General features: G+C 49.7%; 1 protein-coding gene across 1 annotated transcript in view; it reads left to right on the forward strand.

Annotated features, from left to right (window-relative positions):
* CASTOR2 (cytosolic arginine sensor for mTORC1 subunit 2) overlaps positions 1 to 23,366 on the forward strand; it is a 127,645-nt gene extending 104,279 nt beyond the window's left edge. The window contains exons 3-9 of the mRNA XM_032200666.1: positions 4,530 to 4,723; positions 5,522 to 5,654; positions 6,940 to 7,063; positions 7,658 to 7,768; positions 9,160 to 9,242; positions 10,206 to 10,300; positions 14,628 to 23,366. Of these exons, the coding sequence (XP_032056557.1) occupies positions 4,530 to 4,723; positions 5,522 to 5,654; positions 6,940 to 7,063; positions 7,658 to 7,768; positions 9,160 to 9,242; positions 10,206 to 10,300; positions 14,628 to 14,693 (806 nt within the window). The 3' untranslated portion in view covers positions 14,694 to 23,366. The remainder of the gene's footprint in view (positions 1 to 4,529; positions 4,724 to 5,521; positions 5,655 to 6,939; positions 7,064 to 7,657; positions 7,769 to 9,159; positions 9,243 to 10,205; positions 10,301 to 14,627) is intronic.
* Positions 23,367 to 25,111: the final 1,745 nt, after the last annotated feature.

Raw genomic sequence — 25,111 nt, forward strand, 5'->3', positions numbered from 1 at the left:
TGGTGACTGCGTTACAAAGCCGATCGAGAAGTCAGAGAGATGCCCGGGCTTTGGATCAGGCTTTACGATCCGAGATAATCCCTCACTTCATTATAAGATAGGATTTTAAAACTGCGGAGCAACGGACAGCTTCCACTGGGCAGCGGGAAGAGAACCTTTTAATAAACATAAAAATCATATTAAAAATATATGTACATAAACTGTGCTGCCACATAGAGGCATGGGTGACAGCTCTCCCAATTTATCATGAATTTTGCAGTTGGCAGCACTTTTATTTTTAATGCCTGACCATTGGCGTCCTACTATTGCAGGAGCTTTTTCCTCTTATCTTTTTAATGCAAGCAGGACTCTAGCTGTCATTTTTGCAGAGGGAGGCTATAAAAGGTGAAATAAGCACAGTGTATGGGATCTAAAGCCAGAAGGCTGCTAAAAAAGAAGCACAGTAATTTTTAATTTCATTATTTTTCAACATTCAGAGTTAGCCATGTCTGAAAACATAAGCCCTATAATGATGAATTGAATGAGCAATTGTTTCACCCAGAGTACTCTGCTGTAATGCAAAAATTTGTGTACCAAGTGAAGGTAGGTGCTTAGGAAATGATCCAACATATCACAGCAAAGAAACAAACCAGCTTAGCACCTTCATTTCCCTCCAAGCACCACAATAAATCCATCATATATCTATGGTTTCATTTGAAAGCTAATAGGTGCCCTCAAGTGCATGTCTGATTGCTGTTAACTTGGAACAAACTCCGCAGGAGATGGGGAGATGCGTATCCACTATGAAACCATTCATTTTCCAGTTACTGTTGTGGCCCCTCAATTTAAGCCCTTTGAGTAAATTGAACCCATTTAAATGAGGTGCAGGAAGACGAGTTCTGGTGGTGATGTGCTCTCAGAGCATTTTGCCCATTTTCCAGCAGGAGGGCTCTGCCAGCTCTTTGCGTCCTGCCCCACAGGGTGCATGAGGCCAAGGGATCCCTGGGGAAACGGGACAGGAAAGCACAAAACATTTGCACAGATGAAAACCAGGAGACTCCTTCCTTGCTTTCCCCACGAGGTCGAAGCTCATCATCTGCCCAGCATCCTCCCAAAGGTATTTTCACAGTGCCACAGGGAGCCCAGCTCGCCGTGCTTACAGCATTTCCTAGTGCTCTGGAGGCAGCTGCTCAATCCTTGCTTGGGTCTCGGCCAAGGTTTGTTGTCCTCACTGGAAATGGTATTGATTATTTGTGCTCAGGAGCCAATTATGGCTGGTACGACACTCACCAGCTCACAGTTCAGGGTGGCGTGTGCCATGGAGGCTGCTTTCCTTCAGCTGTGCCTGCCAAATGGGCCAGCGAGGTTCTGGATGATCACGGCTCGCGTAGGTTGGTGGGGTTAGAAGCCAGCTAAGGGGGATGAAATGGCAGCTGGAGTGTGTGACCTGCCAGCGGTGGTTGTGGTGACAGGCAGCAAATGGCAGCGACACAGCCTGCAGGAGCAGAACCGCTCCTGTGGGCCTTCTGGTGGCAGGCCTGTGAAGTGTTACACAGCCAAAACACCAAAACCAAAAGGCTTCGCTCTAAATCAGGCTCCAAAATCCTGCTCGTAATGAACAGAGCTCAACCCAGACCTCATAGAGGTCCTTCTCAGCCCGAGGTGAGGTGTGCCCTGTGGTCAGAAGCAGGAGTGATGAGCCAGCAGTGAGGGGATCTTGAGAGCCTGACAGAGGGATCTGTGCGCTGGTCCTGCGTGGGGGACACCTCGGTGCCAAAGCCACGGGGCATCAGGAGATGGGGGAGATGGTGGTTTTTTGGTGGGTTGGGGCTGAGTCATGGACAATTCTTCATTTTGCTCTTTATTTATTACCTTTGTCTGCCTGAGTCTACATTAATGTTTGTCTGGTGTTTTCAGCTCTCCTTATGCTTGGTGCCTTTAACAGCTTCCTGGGCAAAGCACCTTCCCACGTGGCTTATTTGGTGCTATTTAGATGAATTTGTTGAGCTTCTAGCCTGGGTTTGTTTCAGTAAAGTTTGGGCTGTACCTTTCCATCCGGCTGCCTAGTGGGAACAGTGCACAGAGGTGATGCTTTCAGTCACTTTCTCTATAGCTTTTGCACGATTAATTGAATTATGAGAAGCAGGTTACTTAAACAAACAAAATGGTCCTGTTACACTTCCTAGGGCCTGTTAAGCCCATAAAAACAAATATGATCAACGCTGCCTAGCAATTACAAATGCAACTGGCAAATTGGCCTCCCTGCCCCTTAATGAAGAGGTCGACGAGGTCTTCTCGGGGCAGTCCTCCAGCACCACGGCTGCTGGAGGGAATCGCAGTAATGCCTCCGTCCACTGAGCAATGCTGCATCTGCCATCGCATCCCCTACCCAAAATAGCTTACTGGTATTTAACGGGCTGTGATCATGTCACCCATGCACAGCAGGAATATTGTCCTGGGAAATGAGCTGTGATCTCTCCTTGCTTCTGGTGGGGAATTGCTCGGAGAATGGGGTGTGCTGGGGATGTGCCGGCTGCGGGTGGGACAGGCCAGGGAGTGCAGGGATGGGGCAGCCACCCTGCCCGCTGCTTTGGGGGTGATTTTGCAGAGAGGAGAGGTGCCACTTGGCCCTGTGGTGGTTTAGATGCCTGCCTGCTTTAATGGCTTTGGGATGTGGGAAATGGAAGTGTAAATACTGATGACGTGCAGGTGCCTTTCCTGTGCTTGCGTGCTCCGTGCTGCTAGGGAGCAAATACACGTCCAAAGAAGGAACACATCTTTTTTTTTTTTTCTCTCCTTTTTATTTGTGTCTCAGGCAAGGAGCAGAGATAGGAATAAAGGAAAAAAGGCGTCAGCTGCTTATTAGATCAGCAGCAGTTGTTTTGAGCCCTAGCTTCTCCCTGTCAGTTGATGTGGTAAGCTTTGTTTTCGGGGTACCTTCCTGATGTGAAGGGCGATCTGATCACCAAATGGTATTTTGCTGCCATAATTTTCTGCAAGCAACTTGCAGTGGTCTCTCCAAGGTAACGTGCTGTTGATTAATGCACAAACTTATCCAATCTCCCTGGTGCCCAGTTTTTATTCCGTGCAAGCTCTGATTATTCAGTAAAAAAGAAACATTGGCCTATGAAGCTAAACATCAAAATGCAAAAGCAGAACCCTCAGTGTCCCCACTGGTTGCAGTGTGTTTGCTCAGGGTTATTTTCATGCCACACACAATTGAGGTTATTGAGGAGAGCAAAACGAACAGTATTTGTTATTCAGTTCTTTTTGGGTTTTCAGCACTATCCTCATCTCAGAGCAGTGGTGCCTGGGGATTCCGGGGGTGTGAGGTTATGAATTTATTACATGGTGTGTGGAGCTGTACAGAAACAGCTCCCAGAGGCCTCACTGAAGGAGAAGGAAAGGATATAGCATGGAGGAGCCAGGAGTGGGTGGATGGATTAGGAGACATGGGTACGGACATGGGGCAGCGTGCCTGTGGTGTCGGGGTTTGAGTGCAAGAGAGCAGTATGACAATTTATGTTTTCAGACTGCTGGGCTGCTCTAACCTCTAGCAAAGTGTGTAGCTTTCCACTGGGACCTCCGTTGAGTCTTTGCTGGCTGAATCTGCATCTGAGGTCAAGTTCCTTAAGCCAAGGAGATTTAACTGGGATTATGCATTTGTGAGTCTGGCTCTGGCTCTGAACTGTTTATTTCTGCAATTTGCCAAACCAAAATCCAAAGTCCAGACAATCTTAGAGAAGGTTATACCTTCATTCCAGAGTTTGTGTCTGGTTTTACAGGCAGTTAATACATTAAGGTTTCTGTAAAACAGGTAGAAATTTGTATTAAGTGGTTTAAGTACAGATTTTGAGCACCTTAATGACAATAGACTAGAAGCAAATGGAACGGAACTGGGGTTATTCTTAAAACAATTTCCTTTACCTCAATGTGTGATCACCTTGTAATTTCTTGTGCATGTGTTACACCATCCATCCCTTATAGAGCTGTGGGATTCCTGGCTTCTGTGTTAGAGGTGGAGGCAGCAGACTGCAGATGCACAGGGGTCCTGCTCTGCACCTCCCAAGCCTTGCACTGGCACCCAGGCTCCTCCATCAACCTCCGTATCAAGTCCAGGAGAAAATAAAAAGGGTTTAGAGAAGGAAAAGTAAAAAAAAAAAAAAATGTGGGGGGGTGGGGAGAAAAGCTTGAGTAAAGCAGTTGGAGAAATAGGGTGGTAGAGAAGACTGAAATCAAAGACCTCAGGCTGTTTCCATGCGTGGATGTCAGCAGTGTGGGTCACCAGCATCCAGGCAAACAGCTGAGGCTCATGTAATGCCCTCTGTCATCCCTGGAAATCTGCGTGAATGTTGGTGTGGTTGGCTTATCTAAGAAGCACAGCACCAGGCTGTGAAGCAGTGTGGGATGCCCAGGACGCTTGCTGGATAAGTGAGCTCATCTCATTCCTTGCACTGAGGTCTGTGCTAACCACATACAAATCAGGTGGTGGACGTGGCTCTCTCTGCTGCTAAACCAAACCTCTGTCCTCCCCCTCTGTCTCTTTGCAGAGCTCCCATCCTCAGAACACTTGAGCGTGGCCGATGCGACATGGCTTGCCCTCAACGTGGTGTCCGGTGGAGGTGGCTTCTCGGGCTCCCAGCCCATTGGTGTGACCAAAATTGCCAAGTCAGTAATAGCACCACTAGCTGACCAAAACATCTCAGTGTTCATGCTCTCCACCTATCAGACGGACTTCATCCTGGTAAGAGGACATGAGAAAACCGGGCAGGCACCTGCCACCAAATGAAAGTTCAGTTGAGCAAAGTTTTATTGGCAACAGGTTGTTTGAGGAGCAGCAGGAACACCAAAGTCTGCTTTCCCCAGAGCTCTGTGCCATGCTGTTGGGCTCTCTGACATCTCAGGAGGTTTTCCCATTCTCAGAATGCCGTGAGGCATTTCTTGGTAGGGGTTATCTGGTGTCTAATGAGAGTGCTGAGCCCACACTGCAGTCTCTCCCTTACTGGCACTGGCAGCATTTTCCACCTTCCTTCTGACTTTGGTTTTCTGCATTATAGGAACATAGTGTTTGCTGTCAGGTTGCCTGGTGATGGACAGGAGGCTCCAAAGTTGTTTTGGAGATGAGCAGACTGCCTCACATGCATGTGTGTTTGTGCATGCACATAGGGCACAACCACATAAGATCTATTTTCTTAGGGAACAAGGCTGAAGAACAAGCAGTGCTAAATTCTTGAGGGGATGCTGGAAGAGAGGTGAAACATCTCCCTCTTAGTCACTGCCAGCTGCTTCAAGCTTGTAGAGTTACACAGGCTCTTCACAGACCTGAACACCATGGTGTTTAATCCTACCGATATTTGCAGTAAAAGCACCAAAAATGCTTCCCTAGACACAGATCTAGGTGGCAATTATCCTTATTTACCTGCTGGCTCAAACCAGAATGATGTGTTCACTCTCCTATGCCCTGAGAGTGCGTAACCTCACCTGCAGCATGCTCTCACTTCTGGTGCATGCCATCACAAGCTAACCCTGTTGTCACCTTCAGGTACGTGAGCGAGACCTGCCCTTCGTGATGCACACGCTGGCTGCTGAGTTCACCATCCTCAGAGTAGTGAACGGGGAGACAGTGGCTGCCGATGACCTTGGGATAACAAATGGATTTGTCAAACCAAAACTGGGTAAGAACCAGCGTGGGCTCAGCCTGCTGGGGGTGAGGAGTCTACCTCCTAGCTGGCTTCAGCGTTTTGGTGGATGGTTATCCTGTTGTAAGGTAATAAACCATCTTAACACATGCCTCAGTCCATCCCAGTTTGACCAAGGATTTGAGTAGGTGCTTAACTTTCTGAGCAATGCTGATAAGCTTTGCTGAATTTGAGGCTTTTAATGCTAGTTTAATGTCTCTAGAGGAGATGTGCCTTTTGTAGGACAGAAGGTTAAAATACGATTCATTTCAGTTGCAAAAATGACATTGTTTGTAGCCCATGCTTCACATTTTAACATTTCAAAGGAAAACAGCTTATATAGAGGCTTGTTTATGCACTGCAGCAGTTGGTACATAGAGAACGTTGTTGTTCAACTTTCACACTTCAGTACCACTCAGGATCAAGGCCAGAGTGAGCCCTAGGCCGTACAAAACCTTGGGATGTTTCCAGTGTAATGGAACAAGCATCAAGCAAAGGGCACAATCAGGAAAGGAACTCGTTAAATACACGTCTACCTACACACCTGTGTGCAGTTTTGTGCCCATAAGCAAACAAAGCAGGGATCATTTGTTTTGAAGTGCCACTCAGCCTCATCACTCGATAGCTGTAGATCATCTTCTTAAGAAAATGAGCCTTACACAAAAGCATGAAGGAAAGGCACAGTGAACAGCACAGGTATGCAATTTGCTGTTTTGCTGTTTAACAGTTCAGTGCATAAATACTGGCTGCTCCATAGCCACTGGCTGCAAGTGTGATTGCAAAGCTGCTGTGTGTCAGCTGGTTTTTAATTTTTGTCAGTGTTAGAGCAAAACGGGCCTTGGGAAAGGAGGGAAAAGAGGGCGTACTGCCAGCAACCACAGCCAGAGAAATGCCTTCCATAGTCCTTTCAAATGGTGGAAGCCTGAATTTTTTTCTGCTTTACAGTTTGTCTTGCCACCTTTAGCTGCCCCCGGTTTCCTGTGGGTGCACCCGGTGGCCTGAAAGCCCCTCTGAGCGGAGAGCTGACCCGTCCTCCATGCAGGGCAGGGTACTTGGGATGCCCTCAGCCCACACCTCGGGGAGGATGCTGCAAGAGGAGGTTGTCCTCAGGCTCCTTGGTCCCTGTCTGAGAGCCCATGGGGCTTCAGTAATGAGAAAATTTCTGCTTTTACCTTAAAAACACTGCCAGTTTTCTCTGCGTGTGCATGGATAATGTCTGGTGGGATGTGAACCTGCTGCAGGTGTGGCTTCACAGCTGTGCGTGTCTGTGTGTCTCTTCCAGTTCAGAGGCCTGTCATTCATCCCCTTTCCAGTCCGAGTAATATGTTCTGCGTCACCAGCCTGGATCCAGATACCCTTCCCACTGTTGCTACACTCCTAATGGATGTCATGTTTTACTCCAATGGGTAGGTCGTGGCAGGGAGACAGGCTCCCCGGGGAGGCATGGCTGGTGTGTGGAGACACAAATTTGCATTGCTCCTCTCAGATGCTCTGAGATCTGCTTACACTGTTTTGGTGTCTTGCATTTAGGAAGGGAGAGGAGGGAGCTTTTACAGGCCTGGGAGGGTTGTCCTGACAGGTGGAAGGCAAGCAGGAGATTGAGGGTGCCCAAAGACTTTGGCTTTTTTTTTCTTCTTTTTTTTTGGCTTTGCAGAGGTGAGCCTTTTCAGACTTAAAGTAGCAATGGAATCCATATGCTGCAACTCCAAAGGGTATACGGCTGGTTATGCTGCACCCTTCTGGTGCCTGCAGCTCCTGGCCCACTGCTCTCCTACAGGAGGGACCTGGGGCAGGGGTGGGAGAGTTTGGTCAGTTGTGAGGACTGGGAATTCTTCCCCTGCAAAATCAAGAAAATGCAAAGCAGTGTGATGTGACGGTACTCACTGTCACTTCCCTAAGTCAGTGTATGAACATCTCTGGTTTCACAGGCTGTATCTGCTTTAAAAGCCTTCCTTTGATCTTCTAGCCACACCTAATGTTGATCTTTTCTGTTCTTTCAGAGTAAAAGACTCGGTGGTCGGCAACGAAGACTCGGGACACATTCGCTTTTTCTCCTTTTCTCTCATTGAGGGTTACATCTCCTTGGTCATGGATGTCCAGACACAGCAGAGGTGAGCTTTGGTCATAGGGTCTTCTCAGCTCCCAAAAAACACCTGTGATGTTCTCAAAGGAGCGGGAAGTCATTTGAGCTCCTACATGTTAATTGTGGGGAGCCTCATTGTGTGGCTGTCACATTCCTGTGCATCCTGTCACTTTACTGAGAGAAGTCTGGCATGTTGATCCAGGTCCAGAATTTTGGGCTTGTCTGTCCAAGCCCTTGGTGAAGTAATAATCCAGAGTAATGTAGGATCCCAAGAGCTGTCTCACTTTGCAAGAGGGACACTGGAGCAAAGTGGTTTTGCAAATTTTATTCCACTGTTCATTACTTGTAATTCTGAGAGCAAAAACCAAAAAAATCTGGTGTATGTGGTTGTAGGTTTACTGCCAAAAACCGAGAGTGGGGTGGGTACTTTGGTGACACTGTCCTCCCACTTCACTTTCACACATGGCTGGGCTTGGTGCAGTCTCGTTGTGATGATAATGTACTGAGTCATCCCTGTGCAGCGGGAGCCCATGGCTCGTTTGTCTGGCAAGGCAAAAAGTCAGCTAGGGAACGAATATCAGCCTGTTTGTGTGTGTGTACTTCTGCAGCTCCACATCACAGGAGTCTCTGAGGTCTAGAGGCTAGACAGCGAGCTGCACTGAGATGCAATGCATAGGTTTGCCTTTGACACACAGTGCAGTGCTTGGTTTGATTCTTGACTGCCCTAGGGACTTGTTGTGCAAACTATTAATTGCCCTCTTGAAAGTTTCTTCAACCTTAATTGGGGTAAACCTCTGTCTGCCTTCAAGAGAGGCCTGAGGCTTGAAGCAGCAGCCTGGCACTTGGGGAACCGGGCTGGCCAGTTCCTTCTCTGTCACACACCGCCTGCTTGACCTCGGGCAAGTCACATAGCCAACAACCGCCCTTCTTTCCTCACTACAGAACTGGGATCTCTGTGGGGATCCCAGGGGCCTCCCAGGGATGGTACGGAAAAAAGCACTGATGATGCTCAGACACAAAAACATTGGGTGCTGTCACATACCAAAGAGAGTGTGTCTGGAAGCATCAGCCACCCCTAGGTGCTTTGAAATGCAGCTCAAGTCAAACATTCAGATTAAAAGTCTTAAGGTTTTTAAAGCTAGGGCACGGCCTGTTGCTTAGGAATTCTTTCCTGTGCCTCACTGAGTGCCTGTGCACGCTTCCAGCATCAGAAGCTTATTCAGTGTAGGACATCTGGAGGGGCAGGCAGGTGCACCTGTACCGCTTGCCCTGACTTTTCTCAGTTTCACCGAGCTGCTGCTGCTGCTATTGCTGGCTTCAAGCAGGGCAGGGATACAGGAACAGCAGCATCCCCACAGGCAGAATCTGACACACCGCTGTGTTTTAATTGCTGCGTTTGGTGTTCCTTTTCTTTTGCAGATTTCCTAATAATTTGTTGTTTACAAGTGCATCTGGCGAACTCTGGAAGATGGTGCGGATTGGTGGGCAGCCTCTTGGCTTCGGTAAGTAAACATTTGGGGGATCAGTTGGTGCACAGGTAGTCACTTGCCTCGGGGCCTTCAAAGGTGATGGAAAAATCCATCTGTGAGTGAGGCTTTTTGAGAGCCAGCAGCTTAACCTGACTTTGCAAGCTGAGGTTTTCAAATAGGTAGAGTCTGACTCCTACCTGATAAGTTAGACTTCCAGGTATAGTCCTGAAGTGCTACATGCTTGACAGCTTCATCTAAATTACATTCATCTGTTGGACTTTGGAGGTACATGCAGCTAGGTCTCTGTTTAGAAATTAAAAATGAACTAAAAGGTGGCAAGGGTATGCATTGTAGATTACTGAAAGCAGCAGTCAGAAAGCACTGTTGTAATCCAGTGCAATCCTTGGGCAACTCTGGGGCCTTAGTAGATTGAGCATTGAGTTATAGCAGTCCAAGCAAGGGTCCTATTCACAGACCTATTTCACTTCCAGTGCTTCAAACGTTTTCTCTACTCAAAAGAGTGTTGGACCTAAGTAGCACAGAGCAAATACATCACATCTGCAGAAGTATTCCTGTTATTTTCACGTCTCCTACAATTATAAAGAAGTCCAATCTTAGTTCTGCAATAAAGATGTGATAGTCAGGAAACACTGGGGCTCCATCCCGTGGTTTCTGTAACAATTCCAAAATACAGGCTTCAAGAAAATTTCTGAAAATTTCTTTCTTTTTCTTTTTTTTTTTTTTTGGTACTCTTTAATACTTTCTTCTACACCAGACACAAAAAATGATGCAAGAAGGAAATTTTCATGCACCTTCTTTTAATGCATCTCAGAGGCAAAATATGTAGAAATGGCCCAGCATATTTAATTGGTAGAGCTTGCCAGTCCCCTAAGTATGCAATATTTTAATATGTTAGCTTAGGATCCGGTTGAGATGTTAAATTTGTATCAGTGAAATGGACACTCACTCTTTTTTTTTTTTTTATCTTCCCTACAGATGAATGTGGAATTGTCGCTCAGATTTCTGAGCCTTTGGCTGCAGCTGACATCCCAGCCTATTACATCAGTACTTTTAAGTTTGATCACGCGTTGGTGAGTCTTAAGGCAGCTTCTTTGGGGCACAGGAGGTCTTTTGGTCCTTTCTCCTGGGAGAAAAACCATGATGAGAATAACATTTCCCATCCAGAGAACTCGTGGAGGGGCCTTTGTTGTGATGCAGTGGCCCTGTGTCACAGGCTTCTGAACCAAGCTCAGTCCTACCCTGAGGTAAAACCTTATGAGGGATTGTCATTCTTGGAGAACCATGGAGACTTCCTGACCTTCCCAATCTCTTCCAGTGCATCACTGTCCTTCGTTAGAAACAGGAACCAACCCTCTCCATTTTCCTACAGTCGTGGTCAGAGGTGGCAGGCTCTCCAGAGTGTGGTGCATTTGTGGGGGAACCGTCTTGCACCAACAGCACCCTGCTGCCTTCATCTCCTGCTGCCTGCGTGGCCCTAACCTCTGTGGTTTGAGATCCATCTGTGAGTCAGGACTAGCTCTGCTCTTCCTGCTCTGTCCTTCTCCTGGTGTAGACCTTCCGTAAGGAGTAATAAGTGGCAGCAGGGCAAAGGCAGGTGATTTTGAGGCCATGTTTTTGGGAGCATTTGTAGCAGTTGCAGCGCATTGTCTTGTCGTTCATGTGAGGCTCTCTTCTCTTTTATATCAGCAGACATTTTACCTTTTAGGCATTGGGCCTACCTCTGCTCCTTCCTTCAGCTTTATAGGACACCCTCAAAAACGAGGAATTTCCCTGAAAAGGGAAGATTGCTACACCTGTGCCTGTGAGTGGGATGGCATTTGACATGGAGCCTGTTCCTCAAGTCTTTATGGAGGGAGTCAGTAGCCTATACACTAACAAAACTCACAAAACTCTGCTGTTTTGTGCTTTTTGTTTTCTTAAATGTGCCCTTTATTGCATTATACTTCTCCTTTTATCACTGTAAATTCACTGTCCAGGCCCTGCTTTTGACCTGTAGAAGGGCTTCAAGGAGTTCAAGGGGTTTTTTTTGCACTGTTTTTTCTTCAGCTAATTACTTTGGTTTTTCACAGCTGGCATGAACCATTTGCAGCCCGTAGGTCATATGTGTAAAGAGTAAAAGGTAAATATTATTCTAGATAGCAAAGGTCAGAGTGTTATATATGTTTGTCTTATTTTCTTGAATATTAACTGTGCTGATAAGATAAGCTAATAAAACACCATTTTAAAATCAATACTGTTAGCTTTGCCTCACATTCCTACCTGTTGTTGTGGCCACAGGAGCATGCTTTCTGTGCAGGGCACAGGGTGTAGAGTGCTTCTAATTGTCAAGCAATATCTGGAGAGCTAAACCCTGCTGCTGAAAATAGATTTTTCACTTAAAACTTGTGCCATACAATTGTGATGACTCTGCAGCAGCTCCGCCTTTTAAAAGTGTCTCTCCCTGCTGCCTCCAAGCCCAGCAGCTCCCTGCTTCCGAGCAGCTGGCAAGGTGCTATTTTGGCCACACAATAAGGTCTTACAGATCTCCCTTCCTCAAATGAGTATTTAATCCTTTTTTTTTTTTTTTTCTACTTGTTTGTTTGGTTGTTTTTTTTTTTTGTTTTCTCTTACAGTTTTAAAAGCCTTTTCATCCAGTTGGTGCTATTCTAGCTGTCAAAACCTTTCACCAAAACATGTTGGATGCTGGTGCATTTCAAGCCCTCCTTTGCTTGACTTTGCTCCAGAAGCAGTGGCTGGGCTGTGCACTTTCTCACTCTAGGCTGGTTTGGTTAGCCAAGAACCTCACCTAGATTCTGGCATTTTCCCTAACTTTACACTATTTTTTTGCTACGCAAACACCTTGACTTCTAGTGGCATTTCTCAAGGTCTAAAAGCATCCTGAATCCTTTCTCTGCATACTCTCTTTCTTTATTTAAGGTCATTTCAGTATTTGTTGTCAACAGTTTAGAGTGCTTTATAAAAAAAAAAAGTTGTTCCCCTTGACCTGATCTTTTTCCTGCTGTGCATCTTAAGGTGTTTTTTGTTGCGTATTTTTTTATTTGACCTGGCTGTTAATATTCAGGTCTCTGCATTGCTGTAGCAGTAGAAGTGTGCTCTGGAAACCAGGAGCTGAGCTTGAGAAGAGATCTTTTTGGGAGATGCTGCTGGGATGGGAACCTCCAGGTCTCTGGTGTGATATGTAGGGTTGGGCTGGAGAGAGCTACGGTTTCCAGCTCCCTCTAGGGTATGTCTAGAGAGAGCAAGTGAGAAGGGTCCCTTTTAGCTTTTCCAGGTGCTCTGCTCTCATTGCCTCATGCTGGGAGGTGTCTTGCTCTTCTTCACCAGTATTTTGTATCCGATGAGGCTGAAGCAGTGTCTGGGAGGTAGTCTGGAGCTTTACTTCGCCTTTCGTGGATGCTTTGATCTGCCCTCTGGCTGGCGAGTGGACGTTCTGCACCAGTTGCCCTGGTTTAGGGATCTTCTGTAAGTGGCAGAGATGGGAAGGACTTCTCCACTGGGAGCAAACCAGGATGTTTGCCTACAAATCAAAACTGTTTGCACATCTGTCCTGGAGAAACTCAAGCCAAAACCTTCGTGGTATGATTGATAATTCCTTGACATTAAGGGCATCAAACATTTTGCAGTGAGTGAAGGTTCAGCCTGCCGAGTTTAATTGAACAAGGAGGTGCAGGTCAAAGCCAGCTCTGCTTCCTCCTGCTTCTGTACTGCCCTAAAGGATCACATGGAGAGATGCTGATCCTCTGCTGGGTCTGGCTAAGGAAATGTGTTCTGCAAACTGGGTTCCTGTGTCTTTTTTCATTATCTTCTGGAGAAGCAAAGAGCCACACAGCATCTCCCACTGCAGTATTCAACGTACAGGGAAAAACAATGAAAGAGAAGCAGAGAGTCCTGTCTTATAGTCCTACTTCATGCAGTGGATGTTTGCTGGAATTTTTTTCCAAACCCAGAAAAAATAGCTGTATGGTTGTTTTAAGATTATTTTCTTCCTTTCCCAGCTGACCTTTGTTCACACATCATCAGAGTTAGCGGCTCCTGTTCCATCTTCCCACTGGAAAATTGAATGCTTTTCTTGTTATTTCTCATGGTTTTTTATTTTATTTTTTATTTTTCTCAGTTTTGTTAAAAGCCCTGCAGAAAATCACAGCCCAGTTTTATTTCCACTGTCTGAGCTCTGAAGGGTCTCCAATGAATCCAGGTATTGTGCTTCTGGCCAAGGACTCGAACACCTCACAGACGAAGCAGTCCCTTCTTCAACTTACTTAACGTGAATTATTTTGGCTTCTTGCAGCAGCTCACAGATAATTTATCTTTCCCTCAGTCCCCTTTCCACTTTCCAGGAGCTGTTAGCTGCCTGTCCCCTGAGTGTCATCTGTGGTTTATGTAACGGTCAGACGCCTCTTTTCTGTCTCACCTAACTTTACTTGTGATATTCTTTTCTATCGATGGCAGTCACTCCGAGATCTTTTGCATCTTCTGTTACAAGGGATCTTTCCTGCAGCAAGTGTGAACAGACACCCACTAATAATTTTGTGTGTGGACTTCTGTGGTTAAGTTTCATCACAAGATCGGAGTAAGAACGCTCAGGTGCTGTGCCGCACCATCTGGGACTCCCCCCACAAACAGATGGGCAGGCCTCTTCCTCTTTGGACAGACGGTCCCTTCATCACCTGATGTGGTCTCCCCACCCACGCTTGTGTGTCCCAAACCTGTAGGATGCCCTGGAGAGCCTTGTGGGGCCTCAGGCAGGTGTATAAATCCTTCAGACACGCACCATGTTCGAGCGAGCTCCTGGCATACAGACGCATAAAGCAAGTCTCTGGGATACATGAGCCACGAGGGCTCAAAGCTTTACCTGGATCTCCCCTTTCCTCCCACCTGTGGAATCCATATTGGTAATTAAAAGATTTCAGGTGTTTTGGGGGAAGACAGTGGCTGTCCTGAGCCAGACCCAGTGCTGGAGCAGTGGCAGCACCACAGGCAGTGGTGTGTTTTCTGTGGTCCTGGGTGGGGAGAGGCTGCTCCCCCTCCTGCCAGGGGCAGCACTGCTCGCCCCAGCACGGTGCTTTGCCAACAACAGCAAGGGAGAGGAGGGGAAAGGGAGAAGAGAAGGCAAGGAAAGGCCCAAAACAGTCACCTCCCCACCAGCAGACACCATACAGACAGCAAATAGACAGCTCTCACTTAAAACACTTGCTCCTATGGGAGCCACGCATCAGCGCTTTGGAGCCGGAGGGTGTCTCTCGTAGATGGAGCCCTTTCTCAGTGGAGCTCAGGTGTCCAGCATCCCACCTGGCACCCTGGGGCTCTTCAGGCTTTGTCTCCTGCCTCTTTCTTCGTTATCATCCTACCCTGGCTTTTGCTAGAGCCTAACCTTTCTCTTTTTCTGTTTTCTTGCAGGTACCTGAAGAAAATATAAACGGTGTGGTCAATGCACTCCAAGTCAGTCAAGCTGAAAAGCATTAGAAATCTTCTGAGCTGGTTCCAGATGCTTTTTATTATTATAATTATTATTATTATTATTATTATTCTTTTTTTCTCACAGTATTTCTTGAAAAAAATCTGATTCCAGAGAGTGACATGAAAAGAGACTGTGGAAAGTTGAGCAGAAACAGCTCCAATTAGCCTTTGTTTTAATTATTATTATTATTATTATTATTGTTATTTTATTAAATTTCTTTATGAATGAGGGGCAGGAGGAAAGGGAGTTCAGATGGTTTCCTGAGGCCCAGCCCCGAGGCGAAGGGTGACCTTTGGCGGTGTGGAAGGAGCTCCCCGGGGACACCGGTGTCTCCCCGAAGTGCGGCGGCACAGCCGTGGGCGCTCTGCCGAGGGCTTGGTGGCACGGCCGGAGCAGAGGGGCCATAAACACTACGAAATGTGGAATTAAACAGAAAAGACGTCGCATAGTGCTGGCTTGTCTCCTCGCATCAGCCTTTCTCTGAGGACCGTCCGTTGTTGCATATGTTGAGATAGGATGGGGAGTGGGTTCTGTTTCCCCTGACAAAACTCTTTGGCGTTGGAAAAGGGGAGAGCATCCCACTGTCTGAGTCGTCCCCTGCCTTCCTTTCTCCCCGCAGTCAAAGCCTGGCTGCCTGGAGAAAGCCCGGGGTGGACGTGTTATTCTGGCCTGCCTCCCAGGTGGTGCCACCACCGCTTTGTCTGCTTCAAAACCCGGCCGTTTCAGTTCAGTTTTCCCCAGCCACCCTCGGTGTCCTCCCAGTGTGTCCCCTGTGCGGGGGCAGCCATTGTCCCTTCACCCCACGTCACAGCAGTCCCCTTTTCCCCCAGGGCCAGAAGAGGAGGAGGGAGGCTTCTCTTCTTACATCCCCTCTGTTCCTTTCCCATCCTATTTTTGGACATTAATTGGGGGCATGAAGCATTGCCCAGGGCCCCTCAGTAGCTGCTTCTCCGCTACCCTGCACAGCCTGGGCCGTCGTGTCTGAGCCCCACAGCAGGTGGTTGTCCCCTGCAGGGCCAGGAGGGTGCCCAAACCCTGCTGGGACCCTTCGGTGGGTTTTATCAGCTCCTTCATCACCAGGGTGGAAATCGCTGCTGCCTGGGGACTCGATTCCCAGGGTCTTTCCATTGGGTTCAGGCCTTTGAAAGCCTCACGGTGCTGAACGCTCCGGAAAAGCAAGGTGTTTTGTGTGGCCCCGCCACAGGCAGGTGACACGGCTCTTCCCCTGGGGCATGTTTGTGTCTGCCTCATGTCACAGCTCCGAGGTGGCAGGGCCAAAGCGCTGAGGTGCCACAGGGGACAGCGCTGACCAGCAGCAGGAGAGCAGGAGGCCTTCACCTGCAGGCCTCTGCTTCTACAGCGAGGAGCTCAAGTATTTCTTGTGTTCCTGGGCTTCTTCCTGCCTTTGACATGAAGAAGTAGCGGTCTCAGAGTTGTAATGAGGACTTACTGACGAGACAGCCTCTAGCATGGATTTCGTGAGGCTGCATCTCGCAGGGTTTTGCATGAAGCTGCAGGCAGTGCGCAAGCTCTTGGGATCGCGCCGTGGGCATGGATTGTGTTGGTGTGTAGGACACGCAGCCGGGTTTATAGCGGGGTGCAGGACATGCAGGCACTCACACTGGTGTACAGCTTGCTGGTTAGTTCTCCTTTCATGGCACTGGAGGGCTGAGATAAATTTGAATTATATTTGTGCTTTCTGGTGCTGCTGGACCCAGACATTGAGCTTCAGATCCCTTTGTTTCCTGATCAGTGGGGTGTTGTGTGGCAGCTGGGCAGGGAATCGGAGCATCCACAAACAAAATCATGGGTAACTTTTATTTCTAGGCCCCAACTGCATTAAAGCATCCCAGAGCACTTGGGCACACGTTTAATGCTTTACCCAGCAGTGTGTTTCGCTGTTCCTTTACGTGGGTTTTCAGAGTTGCCCTGTGATACCTGCAGTCACTCCAGATTTCTGGACTAAAAGATTATTCCCGGTGTGGCACCATGGATGTTTGCTCACAACGATGCTTCGGTTTCCTGCCACGTGCCGTGAGGATGCTGGCACAGGCCGTGCGGTGCAATATTAGAAAAATTACAAAGCAAAACAGAGATGTTTTAGCTGAGTCTGTGTGGCGTTGGCAGCCATGAGCTGAGCTGAAGGTTGTGGCAGGGTGCTCGGGAGCTTTTCACCACAAAAAGCGTTGACGGGTTTCTCTGTGGGGTGGCAAGTTGGGATGTTTGTGGGGCCATTCTGGAGATGGAAGCCAGCACAGCACACTGCTTGCCACCAGAGCTTCTGGTCAGCTGAGTCGAGCCTGAGCTTTCCCTGCGTTCAAGGACAGTGCCAAGGGGACAGGTCCTGTGCACGGTCCTGGGCTCCACCAGCCACTGACAAAATGGGCATTTGGCCCCTTTGTGCATCAGAGGGCAGCGTGCGTTGGCCTCCCCATGTGCCAGTGCCGCTTGCTGAGGGCCGTGACGTTAACACTAAGGGATTACTTGAAATGAGCAGCAGCTTTACTGAGCCTTAAGAGAAAGCAAAAAAAAAAAAAAGTTAGTGTTTATTTTATTGTATTATTTTTTAAATTTTGCACTCAGGCTATTCTAGAGGGTGTTTTTTATTCATTTACATTTTCCTCTTCTTTCCCTGAGGGAGTCAGCCTTAAATCTGTGAAATCTGTGGATGTCTCCGGGGCGCTTCAGAACGTCACAAAGCAGGTTGATGTCCTGCCCTGACAATGTCACAAGGTGGAAAACCCCTTGGGGGCCTTCCTGTGTCCACCATCATCCTCGGACTCACATTTTTATTTCCTCTTTCTGTCTTGATAACCAAGTGGATGGTTCCAGGCAACGAGGGGCAATTCCTTCTGGTGCTCCCTGCCTCGCTGCAGTGCTGGGAACGGGGCTGACCCTGCGTGTGGTTCAGATCAGCACCAACTTGGGATCTGGTGTTACTTGTGAGAGCATCGATACGAGGCTAAGGCAAGACAGGGGCTGTGGAGACTTTGTTAAAAAAAATAACAATAATACCGCACTTAATGAGCACACTTAATGAGCTCAAAGCAGTGGCTCTTGAAGCTGCCTGACAGCTCCTCCTCGCCAGCACTTTGGGGTGGGGGAAAATGGAAGGGTCTTTTTGTTTTGTAATGCCTTATGATACTCACGTCTCTGCGCATCCCTGGCATTGTGCTGGTTCTTTGCCACTCTGGATAAAAGGAAGAAAACATCCCCATGGCACAGAGTACGGCTGGGAGTCTGCAGCACTGAAAACCAAGGTTAGGTGCCAGCTGCCCACGCTGTGTCCAAGCCTCCGCGCTCATCTTCTTGGCATTTTCTCTCTTTACGGCCGTGGTTGCTGCTGATCAGGGACCCCTCAGCCCTGCAGGACCCCCCTGTGCCCCCGGGGTTCCTCTTGGTGCACAAAACTTCACCAAACGGCGCAATGCAAAGCGCATTTCCAGCCCTGCAAGGAGGGGTGGGCAGGGGAGGAGGAAGCAGCCCTCACTCACCCTCCTTGCTTCTCCGAGGCCTTCGTTTCTTAGCAATTGAAACTTTTCTCATGCTGTGTGTTACTGCCTGGGGTTTTTTGTCTTTCTCCGCACGGTTAGATTTTGGCTGCAAGTTCCTTTCTACTGTGCAAGAGTGCGCGTATGTTCATAGAGAAGTGTATAGTGTTTCTGTAGGAATAGTATGTCCCTGTTGTACACATGTAGAAATGCCCGTGTTTTCTGTTTGTATGGCTGTATACTGTACATAGCATATATACTTGAGCAATATAGGTTAATATATACCGCGTGAGTACCTGTGTGTGTGCTCCGGGCACAGGCAGTAAGTGCCGTACACACACATTTACTCACCATATATTTTTAATTCAAGTATATAGGCAATACGAATACTTAGTTATACTCTGGATTTCTTGACACGTTTCTAGCAAAGAAACGGAGCAGAGCTGCGGCTCCTCTGCTTGCTGTGGGCAGGCAGAGCCCAACCCCAGTGCGCAGCACGGTGCAGCCGCAGTGCTGGGTTTCCCTGCCTGCCTCAGAAACACCCTGCTCCTCTTCAGTTCGGTGCCTCAAGCACAAAGACTTTAGAAAAAAATGCTCCTTTTTTCATTTTTAGTTGCTGTCCTGAATGCTTCAGCGTCTCTGTGCGGGGCTGCCTGTGTGGGTCCCTGGCTGATCTGGGGTTTCTGTTTTCATCTAGAGGGCAGTTTGGGCAGAGGAGGTGCGGGTTTTGGTGGGTTGGTGGCCTGAAGGCAACCCACAGCCACTGCGGATGTCTGGTATTTATTGGGTAGCTTGTGTTTGTTGACCTGAGGAGCTTGAAATCAGTGGGTTATTAACTCAGTGGGTTACTTTGGACGTGGAGGAGAGTTTTATCCTGTTACAAGTGACAGAGGCTGCCTGAACTTGGTAACTGGAAACACATGGGCTTTGCATCTCGTCATCAGACTTCCCTGCTGGCCAGGAGAGCGTTTGGAAGGCTCTGGGTGGGAAAAGGCTCTCACCCCAACCCCTGTCCCGCAGTCACACTGCACCAAATGCTTCCTGGCCGCTTGCCCTTCGGCTCCTCCAAGTCCCATAACTGCACCCGTCAGCAGCCTCGTGCAGCTTTCTGCTTCTTCTTGGACACTGGAGTCAGTTTGGTTTGCAGGTGATGGAGTTTCTGAAGTGTGGTGCTCTGAGTGGCGTGCGATAATCCTTGCATAGGAGCCCTTAGCAGAAGCATTTGGATTTGGCTGGAGCAGACTGTGGCTCCTGCAGTGGGTGATGTTAGCACTGGGACTGACTCGCTGGCAACGCCGTTTGTAATGGGCATTCATCGTGTAAACGCCGTGCTGCTGCTTCCAGGCTGGCTTTGAACTCCAGGCGCAGTGTTACCAGCGCCACGGGCACGGGTGGGGAATGCTGCTGAGGGGGGAGATGAACTGACCCTGGGCCCTAACACAGACCTGTCGGTGTCGGACACTTTCCCGTTACTCTCCTGCCTGCCCTGGGGCCATGTTCTTGGTCCGTGCTGACCCGCAGCAGCCCCGGGGACGTTTCCCTGCGGGTGTAAGGGAGGGGCACTGGCTGGTGCAAAGGGCATTTGTCATTTCCTTTGGACTTGAGCAAATATGAAGGTATGCGGTTTCGCTCGTTTGTCGTGAGCACAAAACCATTTCTGTTCTTTCTCCAATTTGACCCAAGCAGAGCTCCTCTCCTTGCCCAGCTCCCCTCTCATTCCCCAGGGACACCTTCGTCCTGGTCGCAGGGCCCCTCCCAAAGCCCCAGTCCTCAGAAATCCTCCGATGTGCAGCCTCTGCCCTGGGAAGAGCCTCCGCGGGTCTCCGCGTGCTCGGAGGCAGCAGATCCTTGGAGAAGGACACAAGGTCCCGTGTTGGTGCTCCTCTGGCACTGCTTCAATGTGAGCAGCTCCTGCCCTGTCGCTGGGTGAGTGCCGGTTTCTGGTGGCGACACGGGAGGAGACCGAGCCTGAGCAGCAGCTGCCAGCTCCTGAGCAGAAGTGTCTTGCTGCAGCATTCAGTGATGGACAAGAAATCGTTTCCTGGTGGGGATTTCTTTTCTTTCTGTTATTACTGCTGCTGTGGACATCTCCAGTAAGCAGCTTAAGGCATCTCACTTACCTGGTCCCGTCCTGACTGCAAATGCTGGACTGGATTAAACTTTTATTACCTGCTAGAGAGTAAAACCCAGTAAGCCTTTTGCCAAATAGTATTTACGTCGTACCGCGCGTGCTGGGGTGTGTTTACATTGGCCGAGATGTGCAGATCTGCCTCGCAGATTTAGATACCTCCTCCCCACACACTCATCTGTCTGTCTGTCCATCCCCCTGTGGGCTGTCCATGTCAGGGCCAGCGATACCCCGTGGGCTTTGTGGGGGCAGAGCCCAGGTGGAAATGCTCGGGGTGCTTCACCCAGCTCGGGCTGTGGGACCTCGACCATGAATCCTGAGTCCCTCTGCTGCCTTCAGGCCCTTTCCATCCCCCTGCCTCCTTCTTCACTTAATCTTCATTAAGCACAACTCGGTTTAAATACCAGCTCTAATTAGCACAGGGGAAGAGAAGTGTTTGCAATACAGCACAAGCACTGGAGGCTGCTCACGCTGCTGCAGCTGCCCCTGCAGAAGCTCTGGTGAACGTGGAGCAATGCACAGACCCTGTTTTTGGCAGGGGAAATAAATGAAGTATGTATCAAGCAAAGTGTATTATAATTTTAGGGTGTGAATGTGCAGGGAAACATACCTCTTTGGAACACAGATAGCCAAGAAGTCCCTCTCTTGGTCTCTCTAGACAGCACCAGCCATTTCTCCTGCTGGTTGGGAAGCTAACTCCTATGCTGAGGGCTGGGACTGAAAGCTACCTTCAGACCACAGCTCATAGCCTTCCCTCGCTCTGTCATCCCCTCTGTTTTGTAAATAACCTGGGGGTGGGTTTGGGACTGGGGATGGATGGCGTGGCTGGGATCAGCACAGCAGGGCTGTTGGTTTGAGAGCCATGGGGTGCTGCAGGTCCCTCTCCAGTAGCTGTGCCAGTGTCCGCCCCACCCTGATGCCAAAAAGTGGCTCAGTTCCTCCTTCATTTTGGGGCTCAACTGGATTTTTCCCCTTGTTGCAGATGTGGCAGAGGCGATGGTGCTTGCATGGCGCATTTGGGAGGGAGTTGGAGTCGGGGCCGTGCTGCCCCCACCTCCCTGCTGCCATCTCAGCGCCTCAAGGACCTGAACCCTCCTGCGACGGCAGTACTAAACCTTTTCTTTCCCCCAAAGGATTCCTACCAGCTCTTTTGTAACTTGAAAAAATGTAGTTTTCCGAGTACCCTGCCCTTTTTGGGAATGCTGCTGCTGTCCCAGTGTGGCTGCCGGCAGCACGAGGGCTCTGCTGGTGAGAGAAGCTGGGGAGCGTTCGCCGTGCGGAGCCAAAGGAAGAGGCGGGGAGCTGTGTTCTTGGGACCTAGGGGAAAAACCCCACTGCCCTTCATTATTTCTTGTAATTAGTTTTGATGCCTGGCTTGTGATTGTTTTTGAATTGTTCAGATCAGCAAAGTGACCCAGTGGGTTTTGCTACAGCTGCAGGGCTGCTGGGGGCAGGATGCTTGGGTGGTGTCAGGGGGAACAAGCAGTTCTGCTCCTTTCGGTCAGTCTTGGTGCTGGAGAACCCGCTGGGGTTTGAACATCTCCTTTAGGGTGCGAACCTCAGCGGTTTCCCTCCTGGGGCAGCGTGCTGCTGAGTCCAGCCCTGGTCCCCATTTGTAAACCCCAAAACCTCGCTGCTGCTGACACCCCGGTGCTGGCCCTGTGGCTGCGGGCAGTGGGGCTGTGAGGATGGCGTTACGTGGGGTGGGACAGGCGAGGGGTGGCCTGGCAGGGACCTGCAGCAGGGTCCTGATGTGGATGCCCTGTCTGAGCCTCTGGACGAGCCATCTGTCTCCCTCCACCTCCACTAGCTGCACACCCGCCTGTTCTCCCGGTGTTTTTTTTTTCCAACTAAACCCAGGGGGTGCAATGCCCTTGCTTGGTCCTGTCGCTTGTCTCCTGCTCTTAGGGCGCCGTAATGCACCTGAGGGGTTAATTTGGGGGATGGTGTTGAATGGAGGAACCCGATCATCCCCATCGGTGCTTAGGGACAGGTTTTGGGTTGGTTCCTGGGGCTGACATGCACTGTGCTGTCAGCCCTGGGGTAATTCTGGGCTCACGCTGCAGCTGCACTGCACGGGGCAGTGTCACACCGTGTGGGTGCGGGTCAGCAGCCGGAGGGCACCGCCACCCCCTTGGTGTCTCACCTGGCTTCAGCAGCACTCAGCATCTCTCCCCCCCTTCTTTTGGACTTGAGAAGCAGCCTGGATTTTCCCCAAACGCCCAGGATTGCCCGTAGTCATAGCAGTGCCCCAAATTTCCAGCAAGCAGAGGGGGTCCTGGTGCAGCATCTTCCCAGTGTCACTCAGGGTCTTGCCCCTGGCTGCTGTGGGTGGCCCAGCGGGGCAGCCCAGGGGTGCACAGACCTTGGGGACCTTAAAGCCCCTTGTTTAGGTACCACTGTCTCTGTAACTGAACGAGATCCCACTGCTGACCCCTGACACCCACCTGCCTGGCAGAGGCTGGGCTGGGGACAGGGGCACCCTCAGCACCCTGACCTCCCGCAGCCCCGCTCGGGACCCTTCATTTTGGGGGAGTACAAAAAAAAAAAAAAAAAAAAACATTTTTATTTTTCCCCCCTTTAACTACCAGACTGATGCAAAACAAGGCAGGGGCTCACCCTGAGCTGTGGGGGGGCTGTGGGGCTATGAGGTGCAGGTGGCCCCGATGCGGTGACACCTTCGTGCCCACTGCTGCCCGAGGGGCCCAGGCTGCAACCAGCACAGTGCCCAGGGCGCGATGCGTGGAGCTGAGAAGTGGAGGCTTTGCTTTCCCAGCGAGTGCACACGCTTCTTTTCTTTGCTGGTCTTATGCTGAAAAGCTGAGATTTATGTACTGTATGGGGAAAAAAAATACAAAACAAAAACACACAAAACATACACAGAAAAAAAAAAAAAGAAAAAAAAAAAACTAATGTTCCAAAACAAATGACAGTATATTTTGTACTTTGTAAAGTGTTAATTAAAATGAAAAAGAAAAAAAAAAATGAAACATACGCTGTCTGCTTTTGTACTGATCAAACTGATGAAAATAAAGCAGAGCTTGGCATTGTCTTTATAAGATGTAGCTCGCTTTTTTTCCGGCCCCTGGTCGCACTGGGCTGTATTCAGTGCCTGGGGCTCTCAGCGTCCCACAGGACGGTGAGCATCATCCCCGAGGGCTTCTCCATCCCCCAGGCTGCTCTCAGGGAGCCCGGAGCCTGCCCCATCCCTCTCCCTGGAAGCCCAGAGGCAGCAGGATGTCTCGGGGTGGGTACCAGACCCGTTTTTTCACCCACTCGCAGACGTGCCCCAGACAGCCCAGGGGAGTTGTCCGAGTCTCAGCAAGCGACGAGGCTGCCCAGGGCCGGTCTCATCCTGGGGGAGCTGAAGGACCTGGCTGGCCGTGCAGGAAAACCCAGCGGATTCCCCTCGCGTCAGAAGCAGCTCCTCTGCATCACCTCTGGCTGCTTAGTCAAGAGATTTTTTTTTATTTTATTTTTTTACGATAGATCAGCCCATTTTCAACACTTCTGGTCAAATTTAAAGAGCATGCACCTAAGAATTTGGTATGGGATCATTAACCTGGGAAATTTGCATCTGGAAACAAGCACTGAGTGTTGGTGACATGCACCCTTAGTGCTGTGCCTTGAGAAAAAGCCATTGCAACACAAAAACAGCCCCCGTGGTCTCCCAGGCATATGGCTACCCACAAGAGACTGGGGTCTTGGGGTAAATGTGCAGGATTTTGGCTGTAAAACTGGAGCTTAGACTCCTAAAACTCCATTTGCTGATGGTGCCCTCTCATCAATGGTTCTCTGCCTTTACCCAAAGAGGCACAGATGCTGGGGGGTGGCCCAGCACACCACAAAAAAAACACCACAAAATCTGGAGTGTGATGAGTCACGCCGAAGGAACATCATTCCAGCGGCATTTTGAACGCCCCAGGCTAATTATTAGTTCTCTGAGTCACTTGTTTTTGAAGGATCCTGTGGAGAAAAGAGCTCACCGTAACGTAGCAGGTGCCTAAAATAACTTTGGTTTCGGGGGTTCCGATGTGCCCCATCGCTGGGCTGGCTCTGGAGTGGAAATTCGGGTGTGAGTCCCTCGCCCTGCCCTGCCGCAGCCCACCGGGGTGCTCGGGGTGGTTCGTGCACGGCTCTGCTCGAGCAGCTCGTCCCGGGCTGCTTTCAGGCTATTTTAAGCCCAAACTGACAGTGCAATGGTGTTTGGAGGGCGAATTACTCTTGCTAATCAATGCAAAATCAAGGAGGTTATTTTAGCTCTGATTTGAGCTGCTCCCTGTGTGCGTCCTGCGCCCACCCCTCGCTGCAGGTAGGTATATTTAGGGCTGGCTCGTCTGCGGCTCTGCAGGACGAAATGGTGCAAAGTTGCCTCCCAGCGCATTGCTCCCAGCTCCCGAGGGGTCCCTGCCCCTCGGCAGTGCTTGGACACGGCCCTGACCCATCCTGGGGGCGGCAGGAACCCCTCAGGACACGGCTTCCTTTGACTGGGGGTGGCAAGCAATTATTTTTCTATTATTTGCATCTTTTTTATTTTGATACGTTCATCTTTATTACTTTCTCAGTAGAAAACCAGTGCAGGGAAGGTTGCTGCTGGTTTATGAGGGCTGTGACAAGCGCCCCGGGAGCTCTCTGCTCATCCCTTCCCTCAGCACTTGGGGCCCGATGCGGGATGTGCAGAGACAGCTGGAGGCAGGGCAGGAGAGCAGCCCCTGCACGCACCCTGTGGGCAGCCTCAGGCCCTGCTGCATGAACTGCCCAGCACGTGCAGCGTTTCACTGGCAAGTACAGGGGGAACTGGCGT

Source organism: Aythya fuligula, chromosome 20 (assembly GCF_009819795.1).
Source record: "Aythya fuligula isolate bAytFul2 chromosome 20, bAytFul2.pri, whole genome shotgun sequence".
Taxonomy (NCBI): Eukaryota; Metazoa; Chordata; class Aves; order Anseriformes; family Anatidae; genus Aythya; species Aythya fuligula.